The sequence below is a fragment of the Delphinus delphis genome, chromosome 6 (assembly GCF_949987515.2).
Source record: "Delphinus delphis chromosome 6, mDelDel1.2, whole genome shotgun sequence".
In the NCBI taxonomy this organism is placed as follows: Eukaryota; Metazoa; Chordata; class Mammalia; order Artiodactyla; family Delphinidae; genus Delphinus; species Delphinus delphis.
In genome coordinates this window covers 81,585,287-81,609,406 of record NC_082688.1, presented here as the reverse complement: position 1 = coordinate 81,609,406, position 24,120 = coordinate 81,585,287, and the positions used below count along the sequence as shown (strand labels likewise).

Below are 24,120 nucleotides of genomic sequence, written 5' to 3'. Positions count from 1 at the left end.
GTTAAACTTCTCTCACTGCCCAGTGGTGTCATGAAATACAAAACTGTCAAATCCATCAGCAAAATCCTTTTCACTTTAACCTTTCAAATATACCCCAGAATCATTGCCACTGCAACCACTCCAGCTGCAGCCACTCTTGTCTCCCTCAAGAGATAACAGTATCTCTGCTTCTACACTGCCCACCTCCCCCGACCCCTGTTTTCCACACAGCAGCCAGGGTGATCTTTTATAAGTGGAACTTGGATCTAGTTAGGTTCCCTATGAGGCCCTGTGAGCTTGATCCCTACCCACCCTTAGACCATTTCCTACTGCTTTCCTCTTGAATCTCTGTGTTCCTATCACATTGGTCTTCTGACCTTGTTGCCACCACAGGGCCTTTGCACAGCTGATTTATCTACCTAGAAGGGCCTTTCCTCTGATCTGTGCATGACTGGCTGTTTCTTTTTCTTTTCTTTTTTTTTTTTTTTTTTAACGTCTTCATTGGAGTGTAATTGCTTTTGGCTGTTTCTTTAAGTCTTAGCTCAAATTTCAGCTCTCTGGAAACCCTGAGTACCCAATTCTGAGTAATTCTCCAAACCTAGTCATTTGTTCTCTCTTGTGCCAGCACCCTGTTTGATTTTTGTCAGTGTTTAGCACTATCCAGCACTTCTAATTTACTTAGTTGTCCTCTCGTTTGTTGACTGTCTCCCTCGACTAAAATGTCAGCTCCACGACAGCAAAAACTTTGCCTGCCCCACCCTGACATTGTCCCTACCACTTAGAGATGTTCTGACACACAGTAGGAGCTAAGTTAATGCTTGTCAAATTAATGAACAAATGAATGAATGAGTTCTAAATGCAGCCAGGACAGCCTTTGTTTATGTAAAAGAAAGCATATAAGGAGAATATTCTCCTGGGATTAGGTTTTGCCAGAAGCCAAACTTGTTCTGTTTTATTTTGTTTTTGTTTTTAATCTGAAATCAAAAGCTATAATATACATAGTCATTGTAGAAAGTTTGGAAAATACAGAAACCACAAATCCAGAATTTTAAAAGCACCTGCAATCCCCTGTGTTCAAACTGTGGTATGAATGTGTATAATCCATTCTATATATTTTTAACAAATATTGGACTACACTAGAGATACTATTTTGTAATCTGCTTTTTCACTTATTAATGTAACATGAACATTTGTCTATGCATTAAATATTCCTCCACTGTTTTAATTTTAACGGACATACATTATTCGATCACATAAATAGACAAAAATATCTTTCACCCCCTCCATCTCCTACCTAAATTATATATATATATGAATGTGTCTTATGTAGCTACACAACTGAGTATAACCGTTTTTTAAAATCTTTGAGAATTTGAAAGGCAAAACTTAGAGTGGTTGGACATTTTTCTTGCATTTCTTGCCATTTGTGTTTCTCTTTTGAGCATACAACTAGAGTGTGAGAGAGAGAGGCCCTTGGCTCGTGTGCTGGGTGAAGGATTGGGTCCTGCTGCCTCTAGTTTCTTGGTTCCCTAGCAGCAACACAAGGAGCCCATAGTTCCAGAAGAGCCTGTTTCTTTCAACAGGGAGACACAGATGCCTGTTTCTTAATACCATCTGCAGAGCTGTTGGGAAATATGGAAACAATTGGAGTTCCATTTACTGATGCAGCCCAATTCAATTTCCTTTACTCGGAGAAAAATGGTTCATTTGTAATGGCGACTTGTGCCTGGAGGGAGTGAAATAATACAGCAGAAGTGATGAGAAAACAAATTCATCCTGGACAGAGACAAAGGAAGGAGATTCTTGGCTGAGAGTTCTCAACAGACGAAAGGAGCCTGTTCTAACTGGAGCCAGTAAGGACAGCGTTGTCACCCATTATTCTTACAGGAAAACCTCTGGGCACTGACATCTGACAACACTGCACTGTGAATAGATTACCTTGATATATCTAAGTTATGGAACATCGGGCAAATTTCAAGTCCTAGGTTTGACCAGGATAGAGGAAAAACTCTTTGTTTATGTGGAAGGAATAATCTGAATTATAGGTCATCTTGGTCAGAGAGAGATGGCTTAAATTCTTCTCCAAGGAAATTCCTCATGCATGTTTTTGAAGAATGCAAGATAGTTGTGAAATTCCTGGTCCCTGTCCAACATCTGTGGGAGATTGTCATCTGGTTTCATGTATGGACAGCTGTGGAAGGTTTCCCTTCATGTTACCATCACCCCTATAGAGGGGTATCTATAGGTATTCAGGCCCTATCTTTATTCACAGGGTTTTAAGAGCACCATGCACCAGTGAATAAGAGTGTCTCCTATAGTAGATAAATCAGAGAGGGAATGGACAGTTCTGCATCTGCACAGTCTTTGGGTGCCTTGTTGGGTGGTGACTCCCATAAGGCTCCTTGGTGCTGTCAACGGATGGTACCTGATCCTTGGAGACTGGGGTCTCTTATTTTACACTCTCCTCTACTTGTAACCCCTTCAATTTTCCTTTTACTCAGAATTCTGTTGTGCAGTCTGCAGGTTGAGGAGGTCTTTCTGTCTTGGAGAATGGTTTGTGAGATTAATGGCTAAGTATTTGTGGTCATTGTTTTATTGTTGGGTAGGTTAGGTTTGCTCTCTGGGCTGAGGATGAAGAAAAGGCTTCCAGGACTTTTGTGAGCATAGGTGAATTCGTCAATTAACATTTTAAAACATTGCCTTACCACGGTTGGAAGACAGTAAAGCTTGCTCTTCATTGGTGTTTGGAAATGGAGAGACCACTGAACTTGGAATAAGGAGACAGGATTCTAGGTGTGGCGTTTTCACTGACGAGGGCGACCTTGACCTCCTCTCTGTTTCTCTTGGATTAGCTTCCTTGTATTAGAGCTCAGCCTCACACGCCACCCTATACTCTCAGCTGCTATTGGCCGCCTCCACTTGGACGCCACACAACAGCTCACAGCTCACACATCAAACTTAATGGGTTTACGACTACACTCATGTTCTCATCCTTCCCCAAATCCCAGTCTCCAAACTGCTCCTGCTCTGACTTGGTTAATGAAGTACCATCCATGAAGTTACCCCAACCAGAGAGACCTGGAGGCCATCCTTGCCTTGATACCCCTCCCATGCTCCACATCCACTCAGCCACCACCGTCAAGTCCATCCCAGAAGTAACTCTGACATCTGCCCGGGCTCTTCAGCCTGCCACTACAGCTTCATTTCAGGTCCCCTCTTCTCTTTCTGGGGACACTGCAGTATCTTCCTTATTGATCTCCCTATAACCCATCCTGTAAACTCTTGCTAGAGCAATCACCCTTATTTGAAGTAGTTTCTAGAACCTCCTCATTGACTGTGCAGCAGAGTCCAGCCCCGAAAGGTGTTCATGGCTCCTCACAATCTGGTCCACGCTCACCTCTCCAGCCTTATTTCCCTCCTTTGGTCCTGCTCAACCCTCTCATCATTCTGTGAATGCAGCTCCCCCCGCGCTGCCCCAGTACCACAGGCCCATGTGGACTCCTCTCTGCTGGTTCCGTTACTAGGGCTGCTCTTCCAACTTCCCTGTGCTCCATCTGCTAGATCCATACTGTTAAGTGGCTCCTCCTCTATGAAATGCCCCTGGCTTAAAGACAGAACTAATAGCTTTCTTCGCTTTCATTCTTGCATTGATTCTTCTTTTTAGCTTTATTGAGATATAATTACATATAACATTGTGTAAGTTTAAGGTGTACAATGTGTTGATTTGATACATTTATATGGTGCAAAATGATTATCACCATAGAGTTAGCTAACACTTCCATCCCATCACATAATTATCATTTCTTTCTTATGGTGAGAACATAAGATCTACTCTCTTAGCAACATATAAATATATAATACTGCGTTATTAGCTACAGTCAGCATGCTGTACATGAGACCCCCAGATGTTGTTAATCTAATAACTGGAAGTTTGTACCCTTTGACAAATATCTCCACCACCACCCCGCCCCGCCAGCCCCTGGCAACCTCCACTCTGCTGTCCGTTTCCCTGGAGACACCACTTATATTTGGTTCGTGAAACTCCTCTGTCTAACCATTAGTTTACATGTCTGGTCTAACTGGGTGCCCCTCCCTGCACAGTGCCTGGTATCTGTTCATTAATGGGTGGATGGTTGAATGGAAGGTGAGCCATTCTAGCCAACTTTTCTGTTCCTGACCCTAAGCCCTAAAATTAAATATAAGCCATACTATGGAATAAAACAGAAAAAAATTCAGAGTTCTCACCTGCTTCCACTGAGAACTCGTAAGTACAATGCGTATTTGTAATACATTAGACTTTTTCTGTCATTTAAAAATAACTAGTGAGGTTTTTTTTATATTCTTTGCTCTAGCTTTATTTTTTAAGGATTTAAACATTTCCCTATTGGAACAGAGTATGCTCATTTTAAACATTTAGGAAGAAATCTTGTAGTCAGTTTTGGGGGGCAGGAGCTAAATTCATTCTTCGGAAGATAGAGGCAGTGGCCCAGCAATACTTTTATCTTAAGTCACAACCATGTTTTTTAACTTTTGTTTCTTACCCAAAGCTGACTGCTTGGAATGATATGCTCTTTCTTGTTTGGAAATAAGATGGAGTGTCAGGAAAATATGAGGAAGTGTGAGAGGTTCTTAGGCTGTTAGCAGGCCTCTTGATTTTCAGTCTCCGGCGGGTCCTTTCATGGCTTTTTCTGCTTGGCAGAAGAGATTTGGAAATAAAGACTGAGATGCCCATTTCATTGCAGCTAGAGCATCTCATGCTACTTCTAAGGCTTTCGTAGAGTTAGACTTGTCCTGCCCCTCACCCCACTGTGGGTTTCCTTTCTCTTTGATTTGTTTGATAGAATCTGGATTACCAGAAAACGAAAAGAAAAAAAAAACCCTAAAAGACAAAGCATTAAGCAAATTCACTTGAGAAGTTACTTAATACCTTTTCTCCTAAGGCTCTAGAGAAGTTTCCAGCATTATACTCTGGGACCCAATTGGGAAGGTTATTTAAGCAAATGGCATTCTTCATCTTTAGATTTTCCATTAAGTGTATGGAATCTATCTCTATTTGTTAAGATTCTGTGGCCATGAGAAATTATCACTAAGCTTTTGTTCTAAATTTATGAGCTAAAAGTTCCAAGAAAATCCCTACTGGATATGTTTGAAAGAAGCTCTCTGACAGTTTGAAGTGAGTGAAGTGAACAGATGTGTGTTTTTTAAAACTTGCTTTGTATCTAGATACTCTGAGATGAATGTGTCCGAGGGTGAGAGGGCAGATGCATCAGACTCCAGTGAGGTGGCTGAGACTGGGAAGTGGGTGAGGAAGAAGAATTAGGAGGTGGAATTGACAGGTGGGTGTTTGTCTAGATAAAGGGTGAGGGAGAAGGAAGGTTCAGTGATGCTGTGTGTTTGGGGGAAGGTATGATGTTCCTGGAAGGCACTCCTTTATTTTTGTAGGACGTGGCTCCTAACTTTAAGCCTCTGTTTCCTTATCTGTAAAATTTAGAGATAATAACCCTAGTTAATACGGTAGTCATAAGTATTAATTGACCCATAGCAACAGGATATATATATTTTTTTCTTTTTTAACTATGAAAAAGACAAAGGTACTCTCAAAAATAAGATCAGCATTCCTGAGAGAATGTATATGAAGGGCTTAGAGCAAAGCCTGGTGCATATCAAGCCCTCAGTAAGGGTGACCTATCATTACTCTAAAGCAAAAGTAATGAAGACGCTGATTCAGGTGCCAGAAAGAAAGCCCCCAAACAGACTTCCCTATGCCAGATAAGCATGCAGTATATGATAAGGTATCCTTGCATAACTGGGATCCTTCTGTCTCCTCTTAAGATGTAGGGGAAACTGTCACCCTAAGATGGTCTTTCCCCAACGGCTCCATCTGAAGCTTCACCCCCAAAACCACTCCTGCCAAGTTATTGATGACGATAACATCCTTTTATTCCCTTCATAGCACTCATGCTGTCTTGTCTATTGGTTGGTTTACCTGTTGCACAACTATATCGCCCTCCAGGAGGGGGCCGAGACCGTGATCAGGCTCGCACTCGGTGTGCTTAGCACACTGAAGGTGCTCAGGGAGTATCTGTTGGATGAATGAATGACTAGCCAACCAGTCTGTGAACCGGCTTACCTGGATGCAGGCTTGTCTGTCCTTATGGAGCATCTTCTAAAGCAGTCTTTCATGGACACTCTGTCAGAGAAGGAAGGAGGTGAAGAGCAGGCAAACTGAGGCTTGCTCAGATCTTGGTAAATAGCACTCAGAAAGTCAGACCCTGAAGAAAATATTCAGTTTAAAAATTTTTAGCTCAAAACATCACACACGGGCTTCCCTGGTGGCGCAGCGGTTGAGAGTCCGCCTGCCGATGCAGGGGACACAGGTTCGTGCCCCGGTCCGGGAGGATCCCACATGCCGCAGAGCGGCTGGGCCCATAAGCCATGGCAGCTGAGCCTGCGCGTCCGGAGCCTGTGCTCCTCAGTGGGAGAGGCCACAACAGTGAGAGGCCCACATACCGCAAAAAAAAAAAACAAAAAAAAAACATTATACAGAATGATATATAGCACAACACATTGGTATTTTAGGCTTTGAGGTTAAAATTTCATACTCAATTATGGCTTCTCTAGACCTCACCAACTTGCAAACATTTTAACTACATTTGCAACCCTTTTGAACTTAAAGCTCCTGCAGGTCTGGTAGGAAATAGAGCAAATTTCAGCAGCAGTTTTCTCTGGGCTGTCGCTTTTGAGGGACTGTCGGGATCTCCACCCATTTCCTAACTTCTGGTAGTTCTCCACTTTCCTACACTGTGCAGATAGTGCTTTTTAAAAATAATAATAATAATGATAATGACAACCGCCTAAGGTTTTATTTCGAAGATATTGACACTGAAAGGTTGGGGCGAAAAGTGAGGGACAGGACACAGGGAGGCAGGAAGGGAGGGCAGGACAGTGTCTGATGGAGCATTCTGTCTGTATTTTCTGCCCGTCTAGAGATCATCACCAGTGGCCCGAGCGGACGGAGAGAGGGCCCTGTGACATTCTGCCCGCCTTCCCACCTCTCTGTCTCTGACTCTCTCTCATTGTCTGTCTGGGCACGCATAAGCTGCCTGTCTAGAGATACCACAGTTATCAGTGTAGGGGATGGTCAGGGCGACAGATGGATGAGCCCTTATGCTAGAATCCTCTACAGCCATGAAGTTCCTGTGAAGAGCATTCTCCTTGCCCACAATGATGTTGAGGAGAGCCCAGCTGTGCTGTTTAATGTCTGTTCTATTCTGTCTGCAACTGTAATTCTCCAGAGGGGTTTCTTGGCCTCTTTCCCACCAGGGCATGGTGATGCCTGGCCCCGCCGAGCAGTGCTCTCATTTTACAGGCAGGAAGCACTCAGTGAATGCCTCATCTAATAAGGGGGATACTAAAAGGAAGAGCATTTGATATGCCAAAGCACCTTATACCTTTTCAGAGTTTTCTTCGCATGAGTTATCATAATTTGAGCCTCATGACCACTTCCTTGACATGGATAGAACAGATAATGTTGCCTTACTTTACGAAGGAGGAAATTGAATTACGCAGATGATTGACTACCTGACCGAACAGCCCTGTCACTTAGTGGTGCTGGGAACTGCTTCCATTCCTCCTTATTATACACCCAAGAATATACCCACTGTATCACAAATATAGTATTACAATGTTTTATATCATTATTATATTTTATTATATGATACATATAATATGTGATAGTGCCCAGGACTCTTAATAATTGGTACTTAATGTCTAAATGTATTACAAAGAACATTTAACGTAGGTAATAACTTTTTATTATCTTTCTCATTGGAGTTAGCAGTTAGCTAAAATTTCAGTGAATCTCCATAACTCTTTTAACTAATGGCCAAAACCACTACACCTGTGAAATCTGTGAGTTTTCAAAACAGCGACTAAGGTACATGATATTTATTGTGCCTGCTACGTATCAGGCACTCAGTTACATAAGTGCCAACATCAGTACTATTCTACAGGCAGAAAACTACAGTTCAACAAACTTATGTAGCTTTCCCAAGGTTACAGGGCTGGTCAGGTAAACTTAACAACCTGCAATGCCGCTTCCCTACTATTTGGGGAGAAGTAACTAGAAATGTTAGAGATAGATGGTTGATGGAAGAAAATCCAGTTGATTTAAAATCCTCACTGTCTTCCCCTTGAGTAAAGGAGAGAAAAGAATGAGCATGTGTTAAAAAAAAAAATCACTAATTTTTCTTGAGTAACCTGTGCTGGGCACTGATCTGAGCATGCCACGTGGATTACCTATTAATCCTCACAACAGCCCTGGGAGGTAGGTCCTGCCTTTGCTATGCTCATTTTACAGGCATGGAAACTGAGGTCAGAGATAAACGATACAGCCGGTATTAGAACCCAGAGCTTGTGCTTTAAACCTTGCTTTCTGTAACTCCTTAGTAAGTTCTGGTTCATCAACCAGGAACCAGCACTACGCAAGGCAGTTGATAGACATGATCTCATTTCCTTGTCCTAACATCCACGGGAGAAGTATTGTCTCCATTTTCAAATGCACCAGGGTTCCAAGTCATCCAGTAGCTCCCAGTCACCCACAAAGCAGAGACAAGCTTGTTCCCTTGCCTCAAATCTGTGTCAGGAAGTTTGTCACAAAAGTAGACATGAAATCCAGGCTCGTGAACTGCTCTTACCATTGAACTCTCTTCCTCCGCGGTGGCTTCTGCCCGATTTATCAGTGTTTCTGACATCTCACTGTGGAAAATCGATTCCCCCTCTTCACACATATCCGCTGTTTTCTTTAGCCTCTTGTCATTCCCAGACATGCATTCCTGATTCTTCAAACAAACAGACAAATCTAAACAGGAAAGATATTCAAGGGCACCCAAATGTTGTGCTGTTGATATCAGTCTGTGAGCGCAGGGCCTCAAACGAAAACAAGCCTCCTGTGCAGTTCCTCCCAGAATCCTTTGGGTTGGCTCCGCATCTCTGCCTTCCTTTGCTTCTTCCTCTTGAAATGTAGCCACACCTTTGGGTAGAGTAGGGCAAGGTAGAGAGAAATATGGGACAATATGGGATGCTGGTCCTTCTAGGTTCCCTCTCTCTAAATAAAAGTTGAAGGTCCCCAGAAGAAAGAGGGTGAAAGAATCTACTTAAGACCTCTGAAAAGTAGCACAAAGAGTGGGAACAAGCTAAAATAAAGGGAAAAATTTTACATGCACGAAATGCAAAATATTATGACTAGTAGTTAATGAAAGGAAAGAAGGAGACACTTCAAAACTATAGTGAGATTTGAAGCTTGAGAATTAATGGAGAATAACTCTCCCGGTGGAAAAGAACAGAAATAAAGTATGGTGGTGGTTTTGTTTCAGGTTTTTAATTTGCTTTCTTGGTTTTTTTGTTGTTGTTTTGTTTTGTTTTGTTTTGTTTTTTTGGAAGGGCTGTTTGTTTAGAGTGGGCCCTCAGGTTCACATCATGTTGTCTTTATAATTTATAATGATAAGCACACAGATTCATCTGTATTCCCTCCAAACAGGCAAAGGGAGGTTTTCTCAATGTCTGAGCCCTGGTCTACTGCTATGCAAATGAGCCCACATTAATCTTTGAAATCTTTTATCTGTGTTACTGCACAGCATTGATTCACCTGGGATGGGGATTTTCTGATTTGTTTTCCAGTATCCTAAAGATTTTCAGTAGTTCTTCAAGAACCACTGTTGGTGGCTAGTGAGGCAAGACCTAGCAAGTACTACCCCAGGGCCCCACTCTGTGCAGTCTATTTTATATATGGGGATTCTGCTCAGAATTATATCACAAGGGGAATTGCAAAGGCATGAAGATTTTGTGAATTTTTAGGGGTATTTAACTTTCAAGTGTAGGGTTTCGAAATTGACTAATGGCCGTGAGAGTAGGAACTGCCCTACTATACCTGGAACTGACAACCAGTGGGCAGGGTGAGGGAGCCCCCTGGGAGGTCTCTAGCGGTGACCTCAGCCCACAGTGCACAACTGGCTACCACCCTTCTCCCCTTTCAAGATTTATAATCTGTTCCGTAATGTACATTTTTTACATAGTTGAGGTCATACTGCTTATATAAACTGCTTTTTCCACTTATCAATACATTGCAAGCTCTCCCTCCATCATTAAACTCCTAAACATACATTTTAATGGATGTACAATATTCCATCACATGTATTTACTCATTTTCCCACTGGAAATTTAGATTTATTTTTTTCTTTTTGCTATGATAAATGATACTCTGATGAAAACCTTTGTCCAAAAATTTTTGTCAACGTTTCTCATTATTTCCTCAGGCTAAATTCCTAAAAGTGGAATTTCTGAGTCAACGAATATCACTCCTATAAAACTCAATGTATTTTTCTAAACTTCTTTCCAGAAATGCTAAATCAATTTATATTCCCACAGTGAAGTACAACAATGCAGAATTTCAGCTGACTGCCCTGCATATAATGGTTTATTTTGTCAGGAGAGGGGAAAGAAAAGAATATTTTTATTAGAAAATTATCTTTTGCCCTCAGTAGCCATTTAAAGTAGAAAAATGCATGCATGAATAATTAAATAATGGGAGGATTTTTTTTTCTTCTAAAAATGAGAGTGGGAAAAATATACCATCCAAGAAATAGAACTGAAGGATAGTATGTGGGGCACAGTTGTTAATCAGTTGAAATTTTTTCAAATATAGGAATTTTTCAATACTCTGAAAACATTGAAAACATTTTGCTCCTTGAGCACTTACTCTGGGATGCAAGCACATTTCATGCCTCAGAGGTACAAGTGCAGGACTTTCAAAAGTCCTGAGAGAGAGAATGTAACATTTAGATCCTGCATTGAAAACACATGTGGTTAGAAGTGGGGATAGTAACAGCTCTCTTCCTGGGGGACTGTCTTCTTAGTCAACTGATGTTAATTGGATGCTTAGGTTCAAATCATGGCTTTGCCACTTACTAACTCTATAAATTTGGTCAGGGCAGTTACTTTTTCCAGGATGTTGTTTCCTTCTCTATAAAATGAAGAAAATTTTAGCATCCCTGTGAGAACAGAGATAATGCTGTGAGGAGCTCAGCGATTTGTCCAGAGCTGTGCTGTCTAACACGGCAGCCCCTGTGGCTGCTGAGCACTGGCAATGTGGCTGGTCTGAATGGAGACATGCTGTAAGTGTGCAAATGTACACCAACTTCAGAGACTTAGTACGAAAAAAAGTATCTAAACTTTTATTATTTTGATATTGTTATATAGTGAATGATACTATTTTGGATATCTTGGCTTCAAATAAAGAGCATTATTGGGGCTTCCCTGGTAGCACCGCGGTTAAGAATCCGCCTGCCAAGGCAGGGGACACGGGTTCTAGCCCTGGTCCGGGAAGATCCCACATGCTGCCGAGCAGCTAAGCCCGTGCGCCGCAACTACTGAGCCTGCACTCTAGAGCCCGTGAGCCACAAATACTGAAGCCTGCGTGCCACAACTACTGAAGCCCGTGCGCCTAGAGCCCGTGCTCCACAACAAGAGAAGCCACTGCAATGAGAAGCCCGCGCACCGCAACGAAGAGTAGCCCCCGCTCGCCGCAACTAGAGAAAGCCTGCACACAGCAACAAAGACCCAATACAGCCAAAAATAATAAATTAAATAAATAAATTTTTAAAAATTAAAAGAGCATTATTAAAATTAATTTTAATTTATTCTTTTACTTTTCATATGCTTTCTTTAATGTGGCTTGCGTTGTATTTTTACTGGACAGCGCTGCTCTAGAACTTAATAAAGATTCAAATTATTTTTAAAAGAAATCAAGGGGGTGTTCTCCATTGCACAGTTGTCCAGTTGTCGTTTTTATCTTTAGGGGGGACATTCAATTGTTAGGACACTGTAGGGCATTTGGCTGGGGTCCTCTGGCCTGGATGGTTTAGGACAGACTGGGGTAGGGAGATGCATATTATTTCATTGTCTGTTAGGGGAGTGAGTGGAGAGTTTAAAAATAGCAGCCCCCTCCCTCCTCCAGCCCCATGCTGATCCCTCCTGAGTTATTTCTGTTGGCTGCGTTAGGAGCCTGACATTTGATTCATTCAGTGCGCCCTGCCTCGGTCCTTTAAAACAGAATGGACAGTTAGTGAAAGGTCAAAGCCACTATGGCTGGCGGTAGCTGCCCTGGGCCATGACAGGAGGAGGAGACTGAGGGAATTGAAGAACCAGTAATGGCAAAATGCTTGGTCAAGATCCAGACTCGGAGGGGTCTCCGCCTGCAGTTGGTGAACCACTGCAGCAGCAACGTGTTTGTCCGTCTGCTGAGACACAGTTCCAAGATCACAGCCAGAAACACGGGTACGTGCCCTGGCGCTGGGCTCTCCTCTGCGCCTGTGAAGAGTGCGGGCTTTCCAGCTGCCGGCTCACCGCGGGGGCCGGTGGCTGGGAGAGAAGCCTAGGCGAACCCAGTGTCAAAGGTTTGTGATAAGGATGAGAAAGAGAGGGAGGGAGAAAAGCAGAGAGGCAGGCAGGCAGGAAGGAGAGAGTGAGCAAGCGAGCGCTGAGGGAAAATGGGAGGGCTTGAAATGGGGGTCCTGGCCCTCCTATTAAGTGAAATGGTATGAAGTCATCCTAAAGGCTAATAAATTACATGCCAGTTGTAGCCCCGATAGGAAGGAGGCAGCAGTGGGGTGTCCAATCCAGATGGCCCAGGAATGACTGAAGATCATAGACAGGACAGATTGGATGATCAAAACATACTCCTCCCTCCTTTTATTGTTGAAAGTTTAAGATCTTCAAGTGTGCTTGCCTGGATGAGGCAAAACTCCCCTTTATCTTCAAAGTAGAGCTGTCCTGAAATACAATAGCAGTTAAAGAAGTGGGATCAAACTGATGTTCTGCTAATTTCCTTTTCATTGAAAATGTATTTTGTGTGTTATTCTGTGGTCCTTGGGGGAAAATAGGAATTGAAATAGGAATTTTAAAAAATCAGAGCCTACAGCAGGAAAGGAGCTGCTGTTATATATGTATATGTGGTTTTCACCAAATGATTAAAAATTTTAAAATCCTGGGAAATGTCTGGAATTGGCCATACCACATGCACATGTGTGGAACTGACTTCTAAGTGTATTGAAATGAAATTAATTGTATTTGTATAATGACATAGATAATAGATGATGTGTTCTTATTATAAAAGATTTTTAAAGTACAATTTTATAGAATGTTTTTCTTGACCCTAGGACAGACTGGGGTAGGGAGATGCATATTATTAGCCAGTCTATGCACGTTGACGTGTAGAATGGATATAGGATTATTTTTTTACATAAATAGGATTGTTCTATATGTATTATTTTACAGTTCATTTTTTTCAATTTATCTTATGGCTTGAAGGACTTTCCATATCGATACATATTAATCTGTATCCTTTTAAAAATTGGCTGAATAATATCATGTAGTGTGGAGATGCCATAATTTATTTAATCACCAAATTACTGTTGGAAAACTGATATTTCTTATTTATTAGCTGTAACAGTGCTGCAATGAATGTGCATATACAAGTATTTCTCTATGGCAGATTCTTAAAAGTTGAAGGATATACACATTTTAAATTTTGATGGAAATGGGCAAATAAATTATCCTCTGAAAGACTAACACTCACTAACAAGGTGAGTAGGAAAATGGCTGCTTCCCCACATAAGCACTAACCCTGATGTGACCAATTTCTAAGATTGAAAAAAACAATGAGATTTTATTGTTTTAATTTGCCTTTTCCTTTTTACTAGTGAGGGTGAGCATCTTTTCAAAGGATAATTGTCCACGTGCATTTCTCCTGGGAATTACTTGTTTACTTTATGAATTTCTGTTTTCTTTTGTCCTTCCCTTATAGATTGTGGGAATTCTTTTATAATCTGCATATTAATCTTTTGCCTTTCACAAGTATTAACTTCTTTCCTCATAATTTGTTCTTGGCTTTTAACTTATTTTAATGTTAACTTTGTAGCACAGGCACTTTTCATATGCACAGACAGCTTCTGCATGTGCAGACTACTTAATTTTTCTATGTTCTAAGTTTTATTATTTTATGTCAGCTTCCCTCATTCCAAGATCATTAACATGTTTTCTGTGTTTTCATCCTCATAATTAATGCATTAGCTTGAACTATGTGAAATTGCTGATACTCAACTGCTTTTGACCTACAAAAATGGTGATTTCATGTGGTTTGATCTAATATTTGTTTTTATTTGACCTGTTAACTTCTTTGGAATTTTTATGTGTGTTTGACATGAAGAAGGGATATACTTTTTCCCTCTCCCAGTTGGTTAGTGATTTTTCTCAAAGTTATTTATCATAACCTTTCATTATTTTCAAAGGTATATTTCTGAATTGCATATTTTAGTATTCCTGCTCCATTATTAACTATAGTATAGTTTTGACATCAGACAGGTCAAGTTCCCCCTCATGGATCTTTTTTTATCCAGAGTTTCTTGATTAATCATGTGCACTTTCTCCATTTGTCACTTCTGAAAATGTGTTGAGATTTATATTGAAATTGCAGTGAATTTTAGTTTAATTAGAGGAGATCTAGATCTTCAAAATAACTGACTTCTATTCAGGAACACTGGTATATTCCTTCATTTTTTTCAGATTTTCTTTTAGGTTATTCAGCTCTGTCTTAATGTTGTCCTCACACAAGTTTGGCATATTTCTTACGGATATCCTGGATATTACGTGCTATTCTAATTTGTGCGTTTAGCTATTTTGAATGGGATTTTCCATTATCATATTTTTTATGGTCTTTGCTTGTGTGTAGTAAATCACCTGTTTTGAATCTGAACACCTTACTGACTTCTGATTGATTCCCCTAGCTTATTCGAATCTTTGCCTTTCCTTGTAGATGATACTATCACCTGGAAATAGTGACAGTTTTGTGCCTTCCTTTCTAGTATTTACACTTCTTATTTGTTGTCTTTATCATATTGCATTATTGAGGTCCACCAGGATGACGCTGAAGTTCAGTGAGGGTTTTGTGTCGTGTTCCTGACTTTGTGTGATGATTGATTGTGATGACAGAGAGACCCATGAGATGGTGACAGCTGCATCAGTTAGCATGACATTAGCAGCAAGGAACTCTAACAAACACTGGTTTAAATAATAAAGTGATTTATTATCCAAGACAACACCAAGTCCAGAGTCAGGGATGATTCCAGGATTGAGAAGCCAGGTTCATTTTCTCTCTCTGCACTGCTCTTCTCAGTTGGCCAGAGCTCCCCCTCAGACCATTTGCCGTCAGCATCATAGGATGGCTGCCAGAATTCCTGGTGTCTCTTTCACATACAATGTCAAGAGAAAGTCTGTATCTGTCCAGTATGTTCTTCTTAGAAGCAAGAAACCTTTGTCAGAATTTCGCCCTCTACCTCTCTCCCCCTGGCGACTCTTCCCTTCGTTTTTCATTTTCAGGGTTGGCTCACATACCCACTTCCAAACCAGAGACCGCCAAGAGAATGGAATTACCATCATTGGCTGAGACGAATCATCTGGGAGAGAAATGAATGAGTCAACCATGGAAACTGTGTGATAAGCATGTATGTAGGAGAGCCTTCCGAGAGGAGGTGAAAGATGAGGTCTTAGAGAACGAGCAGGAGCCATCTGAGTGCAGAAGGACATTCCAGGGAGAGGCAATAGTCTGTGCAAAGGCACAGAGGCATGATACAGCGTAACACATTTGGGCACCTCTGGTTTGTAGAGTTTGTAGCAGCTGGTGACGGATATGGGGTGAGCAGTGAGTGAGAAGTCATGGCCAACCCTTAGATTGCTGGTGTGGATAGAAGGTGATGCCATTTACTATACAGTAACTGGTAGAGGAGGGAAAGTCTGGGGTGGGAGATACAGACTGGATGTAGGATACGAGCCTACATTCAGGTGTGTGGTGAGTCTGCAGCTCATTGGACGGTTTTGAGGTGAGATGGGTCAGAGATTCAGTAACATGTGTTTCTCAAACTAAACTAAGTCATGTTCAAACTTCTCTGGTCAAATAAATTTGGGAAATATTGAGTTAAATAAAGCAAAACTGGTTTCTTCTCTTTGGGACCTCTCAGACATTTTAATAGGTAAACAGTAATGTTACTGAGTGTTTACTGTGAGCCAACCACTTCCCACACATTAATTCATGTCTCCTCTGTGCACAGTATCCACATATGGTATGGCCTGAATTTTTCCATTTTATAGATTTCACTGAATAGAGCGATTAAGTAACTTGTCCAAGGTCACATGACAATACAAGGCCAGGATTCAGACACAGAAAGATAATTTAAGAGCTTGTATTCTTTTTAATTTCAGCTTTATTGAGGTATAATGGACAAATAAATTGAAAGATATTTAAAGTATGTATTGTGGCAATTTGATGTACATTGTGAAAGGATTCCCCCTACTTAACTGATTAGCACATTCATTACCTCACATATTTATCAGTTGGTTGTTTTTTTTTTTTTTGGTGAGAACATTTGAGTTCTACTCTCTTGCAAATTTCAATTGTATAAAACAGTGTTATCAACTATAATGACCATGTTTTACATTAGAACATCAAATCTTATTCATCTTACAGCTGAAAGTTTGCACCCTTTCCCTGTTTCTCCCACCCCCTAGCCCATGGCGACCACTTTTCTACTTTCTGTTTCTATGAATTTGACTTTTCTTTGTTGTTGTGTTTTTTTGTTGTTGTTTATTTTAGGTTCCACATATAAGTGGTACCGTGGAGCATTTGTCTTTCTCTGATTTATTTCACCTACATAATGCCCTCAAGGCCCATCCATGTTGTCACAAATGGCAGGATTTTCTTCTTTCTTATGGTTGAATAATATGCCACTGTGTACATATACCACATCTTCTGTCTTCTTTATCCATTCATCCATTGATGGCCATTTAGGTTGTTTCCATATCTTGGCTATTGTGAATAATGCTGCAGTGAACATGGGAGTGCAGATATCTCTTCAAGATCCTATTTTCATTTCCTTTGGATATATACTCAGAAGTGGGGATTGTTAGATCATATGGTAGTTCTATTTTCAATTTGGGGGCGACCCTCCATACTGTTTTCCATAGTAGCTGCACCAACAGTACACAGGAGTTCCCTTTTCCCTACATCCTCACCAGCACATGTAATCACTTGTCTTTTTGATGATAGCCATGACTCTTTTTGAAGTACAGTTTTTGTACAATATTATATAAGTTAGGGGTATACAATATAGTGATTCACCATTTTTAAAGGTTATACTCTATTTATAGTTATTATAAAATATATCTGAAGAAAACCATTTTTTGAAAAGATATGTGCACCCCAGTGTTCATTGCAGCACTATGTACTGTAGCCAAGATATGGAAGCAACCTAAGTGTCCATTGACAGATGAATGGATAAAGAAGATGTGGTATATATACACAATGGAACATTACTCAGCTATGAAAAAGAATGAAATAATGCCATTTGCAGCAACATGGCTGGACCTAGAGATTTATCATACTAAGTAAGCCAGACAGAGAAAGACAAATATGATATCGCTTGTATGTGGAATCTAAAAAAATGATACAAATGAACTTATTTACAAAACAGAAATAGACTCAGATATAGAAATCGAATTTATGGTTACCAGAGGGGAAAGGGGGTGATAAATTAGGAGTTTAGGATTAAAATATACACACCACTATATATAAAATAGATAACCAACAAACACGTACTGTATAGTACAGGAAACTATACTCAATATCTTATAATAACCTATAATGGAAGAGAATTTTAAAAAGAATATATATGTATATATATATATATATATATGAATCACTTTGCTGTACATCTGAAACTAACACAACATTGTAAATCAACTATATTCCAATAAATTTTTTTTAAAAAGAAAAAACAAAATATTGGCTATATTCCTGGTGTTGTACAATATATCCTTGTTGCTTATTTTATACCTAATAGTTTATACCTTTCAATCCCCTACTCCTGTATTTCCCCTTCCTCTTCCCTCACCCAACTGGTAACCAATAGTTTTTTTCTGTGAGCTTGCTTCTTTTTTGTTATATTCGCTAGTTTGTTGTGTTTTTTAGATTCCACATATAAGTGATATTATACAGTATTTGTCATTCTCTATCTGACTTGTTTCACTTAGCATAATGCCCTCCAAGTCCATCCATGTTGCTGCAATGGCAAAACTTCCTTCTTTATGGTTAAGTAGTATTCCACTGTATATATACACAATATCTTCTTTATCCATTCATCTGTTGGTAGACACTTAGGTTGCTTCCGTATCTTGGCAATTGTAAATAATGTTGTTGTGAACATTGGGGTGCATATATCTTTTTGAATTAGTGTTTTTGGTTTTTTTCTGATATATACCCAGGAGTGGAATTGCTGGGTCATATGGTAGTTCTATTTTTAGTTTTTTGAGGAATCTCCATATCGTTTTCCACAGTGATAGCCATAATTTTTGATGAGAGCTTGTACTCTTAACCTTAATAGTAATGTCCAAAAGGTGATAGTGTGCACAGTTTCCCAAACTAATTTCAAGAAACACAAGTGACCTGCAGAGCTGTGTTGAGTAATGCTGCAGTAGCATGGTGGAGCCATGAAGATGGTTGAGACTCCTCTAAGGGAGAGGGTACAGAGTGACAAGAGCAGAGAGCTGAAGCTACCACAAATAGAGGTGAAAAGACTGTGGAAAAGACAGAGGTAGCTTAGAATCATGAGATGGAAACCAAGAGAGTGTGAAGTCACAGAGGTAGAGTGGTCAGTAGGAGGACAGAAGAGAACACACATTGTCTTTAGCAACATGGTGATCATTGGGTATCTTGGTGAGAGCCATTTCAGTGGTCTGGAAGGGGCAGTTGACTTCTGCAATATGAGGGCAAGGATTGACTGAATTCTCTTGAATTCTAGATATTGAAATCAAAAAAATGGTAAGACAAAGGTTTCAAAATGTTCAGCTACTCTAGAGGCATGACCAGGAGGTTGGTAGATGATGACCACAAGGAGAAGTGAGATTGATGTTCATGGCTAGGAAGAACATTAGGATTTGCTGTGAAGTGTGTGTGTGTGTGTGTGTGTGTGTGTGTGTGCGTAAGTTTCCATTCGTCTACACTTTCCAGAGTCACTGGGATGACTCTTATGGGTTTTAAATAGAACGAGCAGGCAGCTTCCCAAGGATATTCAGAGGCATCAGGAACATTTCTAGTGTGAGATATTTTGCAGTGTCTATGCCTGAAAGTGAAAACCCTCATCTGAAAAAGTACATGTCATTCTCAGGATCTTTTCTTTAAACCCATGAGACATGAGCTTCTCTTGAAGGATTAGACTTTATCCCCAGCAAAGGGAAGATAAAGGAGTCACACAGGAGTTTAATGGCGTACCATCTTACTACAGTTGGAAGTCTGCATGCTGCTAAATGTGGATAGAAAACATTTGGGGCACTGAGAGCACATGCATAATAGAGTCAACTTGTTATACCACAACAGCAAGTGATTTTTTTTTTTTTTTTTTGGCTTCCAGGATACAATCACAGGAGGTATGACATATAAACACGTAATTAGGTGACCATAAAATCTATTAGGCAAACCTATTGAGAGCGAAAGGGGCACTTTAATAATGCTGCTAGGAAACAGGCATACCGTGGGACTGTACCAGGCAAATAGGGACAGGTGATCACCTTACATATAATGATACTGTGGTTTCAGCAAATGAAATTGGCCAATAACACAAGACTCTTCCTCTTTAGTTAAGAAGTGAGGGTCTTTCTGGGCCTCTCAGATCCCCTTCTCTTCAGGAAAACATGGTGGTTTGGAACAAGCTTTGGAGTCAGGCAGGCTTGGGTACAAACCCCTGCTCTGTTGTGTCCTGGCGTCATGACCTTGTGCAGGTTACTTAACATCTCTGAGCCTCAGTTTCCTCATCTCCTCTTATGAATATCACATGATCATGTGCTTAAAATATCCATCCCTGTAAAAATGTATTAAAAATTTTAGTGCTCTTGTCTTTTCCCCTCTCCCACAATGTTTCTCAACAGATACAGGAGAAATAGCTCTGCTTCTTATATGCAGGTGATTGGTGCTTTCAGGGAAAGTATATGTATAGTGTCGAGTGGGACTTTTTTTGAGAGACCTAGACTGGAAGGGATGTGGTCCATTTTTCAGGTAAAAAGTCCAAGACTCATAGAACTGAAGTACCATGTCGGAGGACACAGAGTTCTGTGGAACTGAATCTAGGTCCCCAGAATTCCAGGCCACTGTTCTTTCCATTCCATCATATTTCCTAGAAGTGGAGTGATGACCTCTTCCTTCTCTCCCACTCTTCCTTCACTCTTCTTGTCCCTATCCTCAATTCAAGAGTACAGCACACCTCCCAGTGGCAGGATGGCTACACCGATCAACATAAGTAGATCAATCAGAAGTTAGCCCACCTCAGCAAGGACGGTTCTGGTTAATAGGCAACAAATATGTGAACTCCATAGAGACCTGACAATTTCATGTATTCTTGAGCAGTGGTTGTCAATCCTTTGATTCAGTGTGCCCTTCGGATTCAGTAACAAAGATCTTAATGTTCTCTCTACCATCCTGAAATGACACTCAGAGAAAACACAGTCTACTTACACATAACTTTAAAAGTCAAAATAATGCTCTAAGTGTAATGACAGGAGAACTTGGAAGTAATTCATAATAAAATAGTTAAGTCTTTCCAAAGGTTTTTCTTAAGCATGATTCACCAGGAGGCAGAATGAAGGCATGGGGTGCTGGCTCCTCTGTGAATGTAATGGGGGAACATGGGCACCACTCAACAGATGCAAGAACGTGTGCTACTAGGTAGGCATCTTGGACACCTTAGCCATTTCGGACAGCAGTGATGTGATGTTCTCAACAGGTAAACAGCTCTTGGCAAGATACCTTCAATTTACCCAGTGGTCGTATGCCTGAAAAATTCAAAATATGTTAAAATCATATCTAAATGCTTTAGGTTTAAATGTAAAACACAGGTAGATTCTAGATTCAAATCATTCTAAATAGATTTCTCACCAACATGGATAATATTTAATAGGACATCTAAAAGTTATGTGGGATGCAAAATAATTCTTTATTTTGTGGGACCATCCTATGCATTTTTTGATGTCTGGCATCCTTGACGCCCTCCCACTAAATGATGCTGACCCTGCCAATCATTGTGACCGCCAAAAAAGCCTCTACAATTTTCTAAAATACCCTCCTCCCTGCCAGGTGGTGGTACCGCTTTCTTTGTGTCCCTGCTCTGCAGGTTTAGGGGGCATTCCGTAGTTGGGTACCAGCACAGAGTGACTTGGGGTGCCACAGAGGGAACCTGAATGCTGGTGACCAGTGATGCCATTTGCCAAAGCCTGGAATGAGCAGTGCACAACCTGCTTGACTGTACACAGCAGGCACACAGCCTGTCCATCATCAGTGGCCAGTCTTTTCCTTCAGCATCATTTGATTCTCGCTATTTCACTTCATGAAGTATTTATTCAAGTTGAATAATGATAATAATGGCATAAAAATAGTTATATTTACTAAAATATAAGTTAACATTATTTCCTATGTGTCAGAAACTTTCAGCTATTATATAATTTTAATTGGGCTGCATAATTATAGAAATTTGAAAGCTATTTCCTTTTCCTTAAGCATTGTCATATCACTTCTAAAAAACGTTTTTAGCCATTGAGCTTTGTGAATACATTTAGGAGGCTTCTCATGTACTGATGAAGTAAAATAAATTTAATGAAACAGCGTAGATGGTCTCACTAATTTAACATTTCTGGTCTCTTTGGACATTCTTGTCCAGTTCATCAGAAAAGGCATGTAGGAAACTTTAAGCATCTATCACATAAAGAAAATTAAGAAAATATGGATAACCAACTATAATATAATTTCCCTTGTACTCTGTAGTAGTGGACTTGTTAGAAAACTAATCTGTGTTGATAAAATGATATTGCCTGTCAATAGATTGTATGTACATATTGCTTAGAAACAGGCCAATGTAGCCTAATTTTCTTTGGTAAGATAGTAACATATAATTCCTATAGCTTTTTTTTTGATACAGACAGCACTTATGCATCCATAATTTTGTTTAACCCTTACCCCAGGCTTATGAGGTAGGTGTTACTCCTGTGTTGTTGTTAAGCAAGCTGAGCTCCAAGAATATTTTTTTAATTTTTATTTTATATCAGGGTATAGTTGATTTACAATGTTGTGTTAGTTTCAGGTGTATAGCAAAGTGATTTGGTTATACATATATCTATTCTTTTTCGATTCTTTTTCCTTATAGGTTATTATAGAATATTAAGCAGAGTTTCCTTGCTGTACAGTAGGTCCTTATTGTTTATCTATTTTATATATAGTAGTTTGTATCTGCTAATCCCAAACTCCTAATTTATCCCTCCCCCCCTTCCCCCTCTGGTAACCATAAGTTTATTTTTGAAGTCTGTGAGTCTGTTTCTGTTTTGTAAATAAGTTCATCTGTATCATTTTTTTTAGATTCCGCATATAAGCCATATCATATGATATTTGTCTTTCTCTGTCTGCCTTACCTCACTTAGTAAGACAATCTCTAGTTCCATCCATGTTGCTACAAATGGCGTTATGGCTGAGTAATATTCTTTTATATGGCTGAGTAATATACCATTGTATATATATGTACCGCATCTTCTTTATTCATAAATTGGTCGATGGAAGTTATTAAGAACTAAAGTCTCATAAGTGGCAGAACTGGGTTGTCCAGCCTTTGTCTGGTCTACTTTCCACTCTATCCCACTAAAAATTTGAGCCTAGAGATGAGGGGAAAAGTATTATGAACCTCCAGCACATCTAATGCTAGTGGTTAGAAAAACTATGACAGGGAAGAAAGCATTTATTTCCCTGCCTAACTCCTCCTTTCCAGAAACATAAGAGAATACTTCTGTTGTTGAGATCCAAGTACTGGAATACTTGGGCGACTTTGAAACATCAGTAATCTAGCTGATTTTATCACAGCATTTATCTAGTAGCATTTGTAGACTAGCAGCCTATAGGCCTAAAAATACCCACAGGCTCTTTTTGTATGGACTGCACAGATTATTTTTTTAATTTGAATTTTAAAGCTTTCAGATGGAGCTCAATATGGTCAGTTTTCCCTGGTCACCACCACTCCCTACTGTCCCATACCTGGCCTGCACTCATTCACATCAGGCACCTGCCTGGCCTGTAGAGGCACTCGCTTTTGTGACCCTGAATTAATGACCATGATTATGTCTCTCCCAGAAGCCACTATTTCACCTTGCTAGCGCTCTATTTTTCCTTCTTAGATCCTGGATTTCTCAGAAGAAAAATAAATTTGGGAAGGGGGATAGGGAGTACTGGGGAGATGGGCTGAAATTTTACATAATGTAACTGAGAAGGTGATATTTGTTTAACAACCTGCAAAGAGGGACAGAGTGTGAACCTGTCTGAAGGCAGAGTGCTCCAAGCAGAGAGAACAGCAAGAGAGAGCTTAACTGGCATGTTTGAGGGACAGCCAGGCTTCTGTGGCTGGAGTGGCATGAACAAGGGGGAGGGTCCTAGCAGAACAAGGTCAGAGAGGTTAGGAGAGTAGACATCCCTGCAAGGACTTGGTTTATACTCTGAGGAAGATGAAAAACCGCTAGAGGACATTGAGCAGATGAGTGGCATGATCCATGTTATGTTTTTAAAGGATGACTCCAGCTGCTGTGTTGACAACGACCCTTACATAGGCAAGGGCTAGAGCAGGGGGACCAGATGAGATGCTGCTGCAGTAATGTAAGTGAGAAAGACGGAGGCTTAGACCAGGTTGGTAGCGGTGGACATAGTAGGAAGTGGTCCGATTCTGAGTGTGCTTTGAAGGTAGAGACATAGAAGTTGCTGATGGGTCCATAGTGAGAGTGAACAGAGGAAAGTCAAGGTTTTTGGTCTGAGCAACTGGAAGAATGGAGTTGCTGTCAACAAAATACTGCAGTCTGTAAACTTGAGGTTTCCCTTTACCTCTTATTATAGGAGAAGGATATGGAAAACAGAAGGCAGAGGGAGAATAGGTTGCGTATTAGGAAAAGGAGACTTAAGGAGGAAAGGCCATTTACATGAGAAAATGCTGTTAGGTAAGAACAAAGAGCATGGAAGATCTT

At 40.4% G+C, this 24,120-nt stretch overlaps 1 protein-coding gene across 5 annotated transcripts in view; it reads left to right on the top strand.

Moving 5' to 3' along the window:
* FRMD3 (FERM domain containing 3) overlaps positions 1–24,120 on the top strand; it is a 375,309-nt gene that overhangs the window by 328,390 nt on the left and 22,799 nt on the right. The window contains exon 1 of one of the 5 annotated variants that reach the window (XM_060014939.1): positions 12,131–12,312. The exons of the other annotated variants lie outside the window; for them this stretch is intronic. Within the exon in view, the coding sequence (XP_059870922.1) occupies positions 12,186–12,312 (127 nt within the window). The 5' untranslated portion in view covers positions 12,131–12,185. Of the gene's footprint in view, positions 1–12,130; positions 12,313–24,120 lie in introns of those variants that run through there. 5 annotated transcript variants of the gene reach the window in all.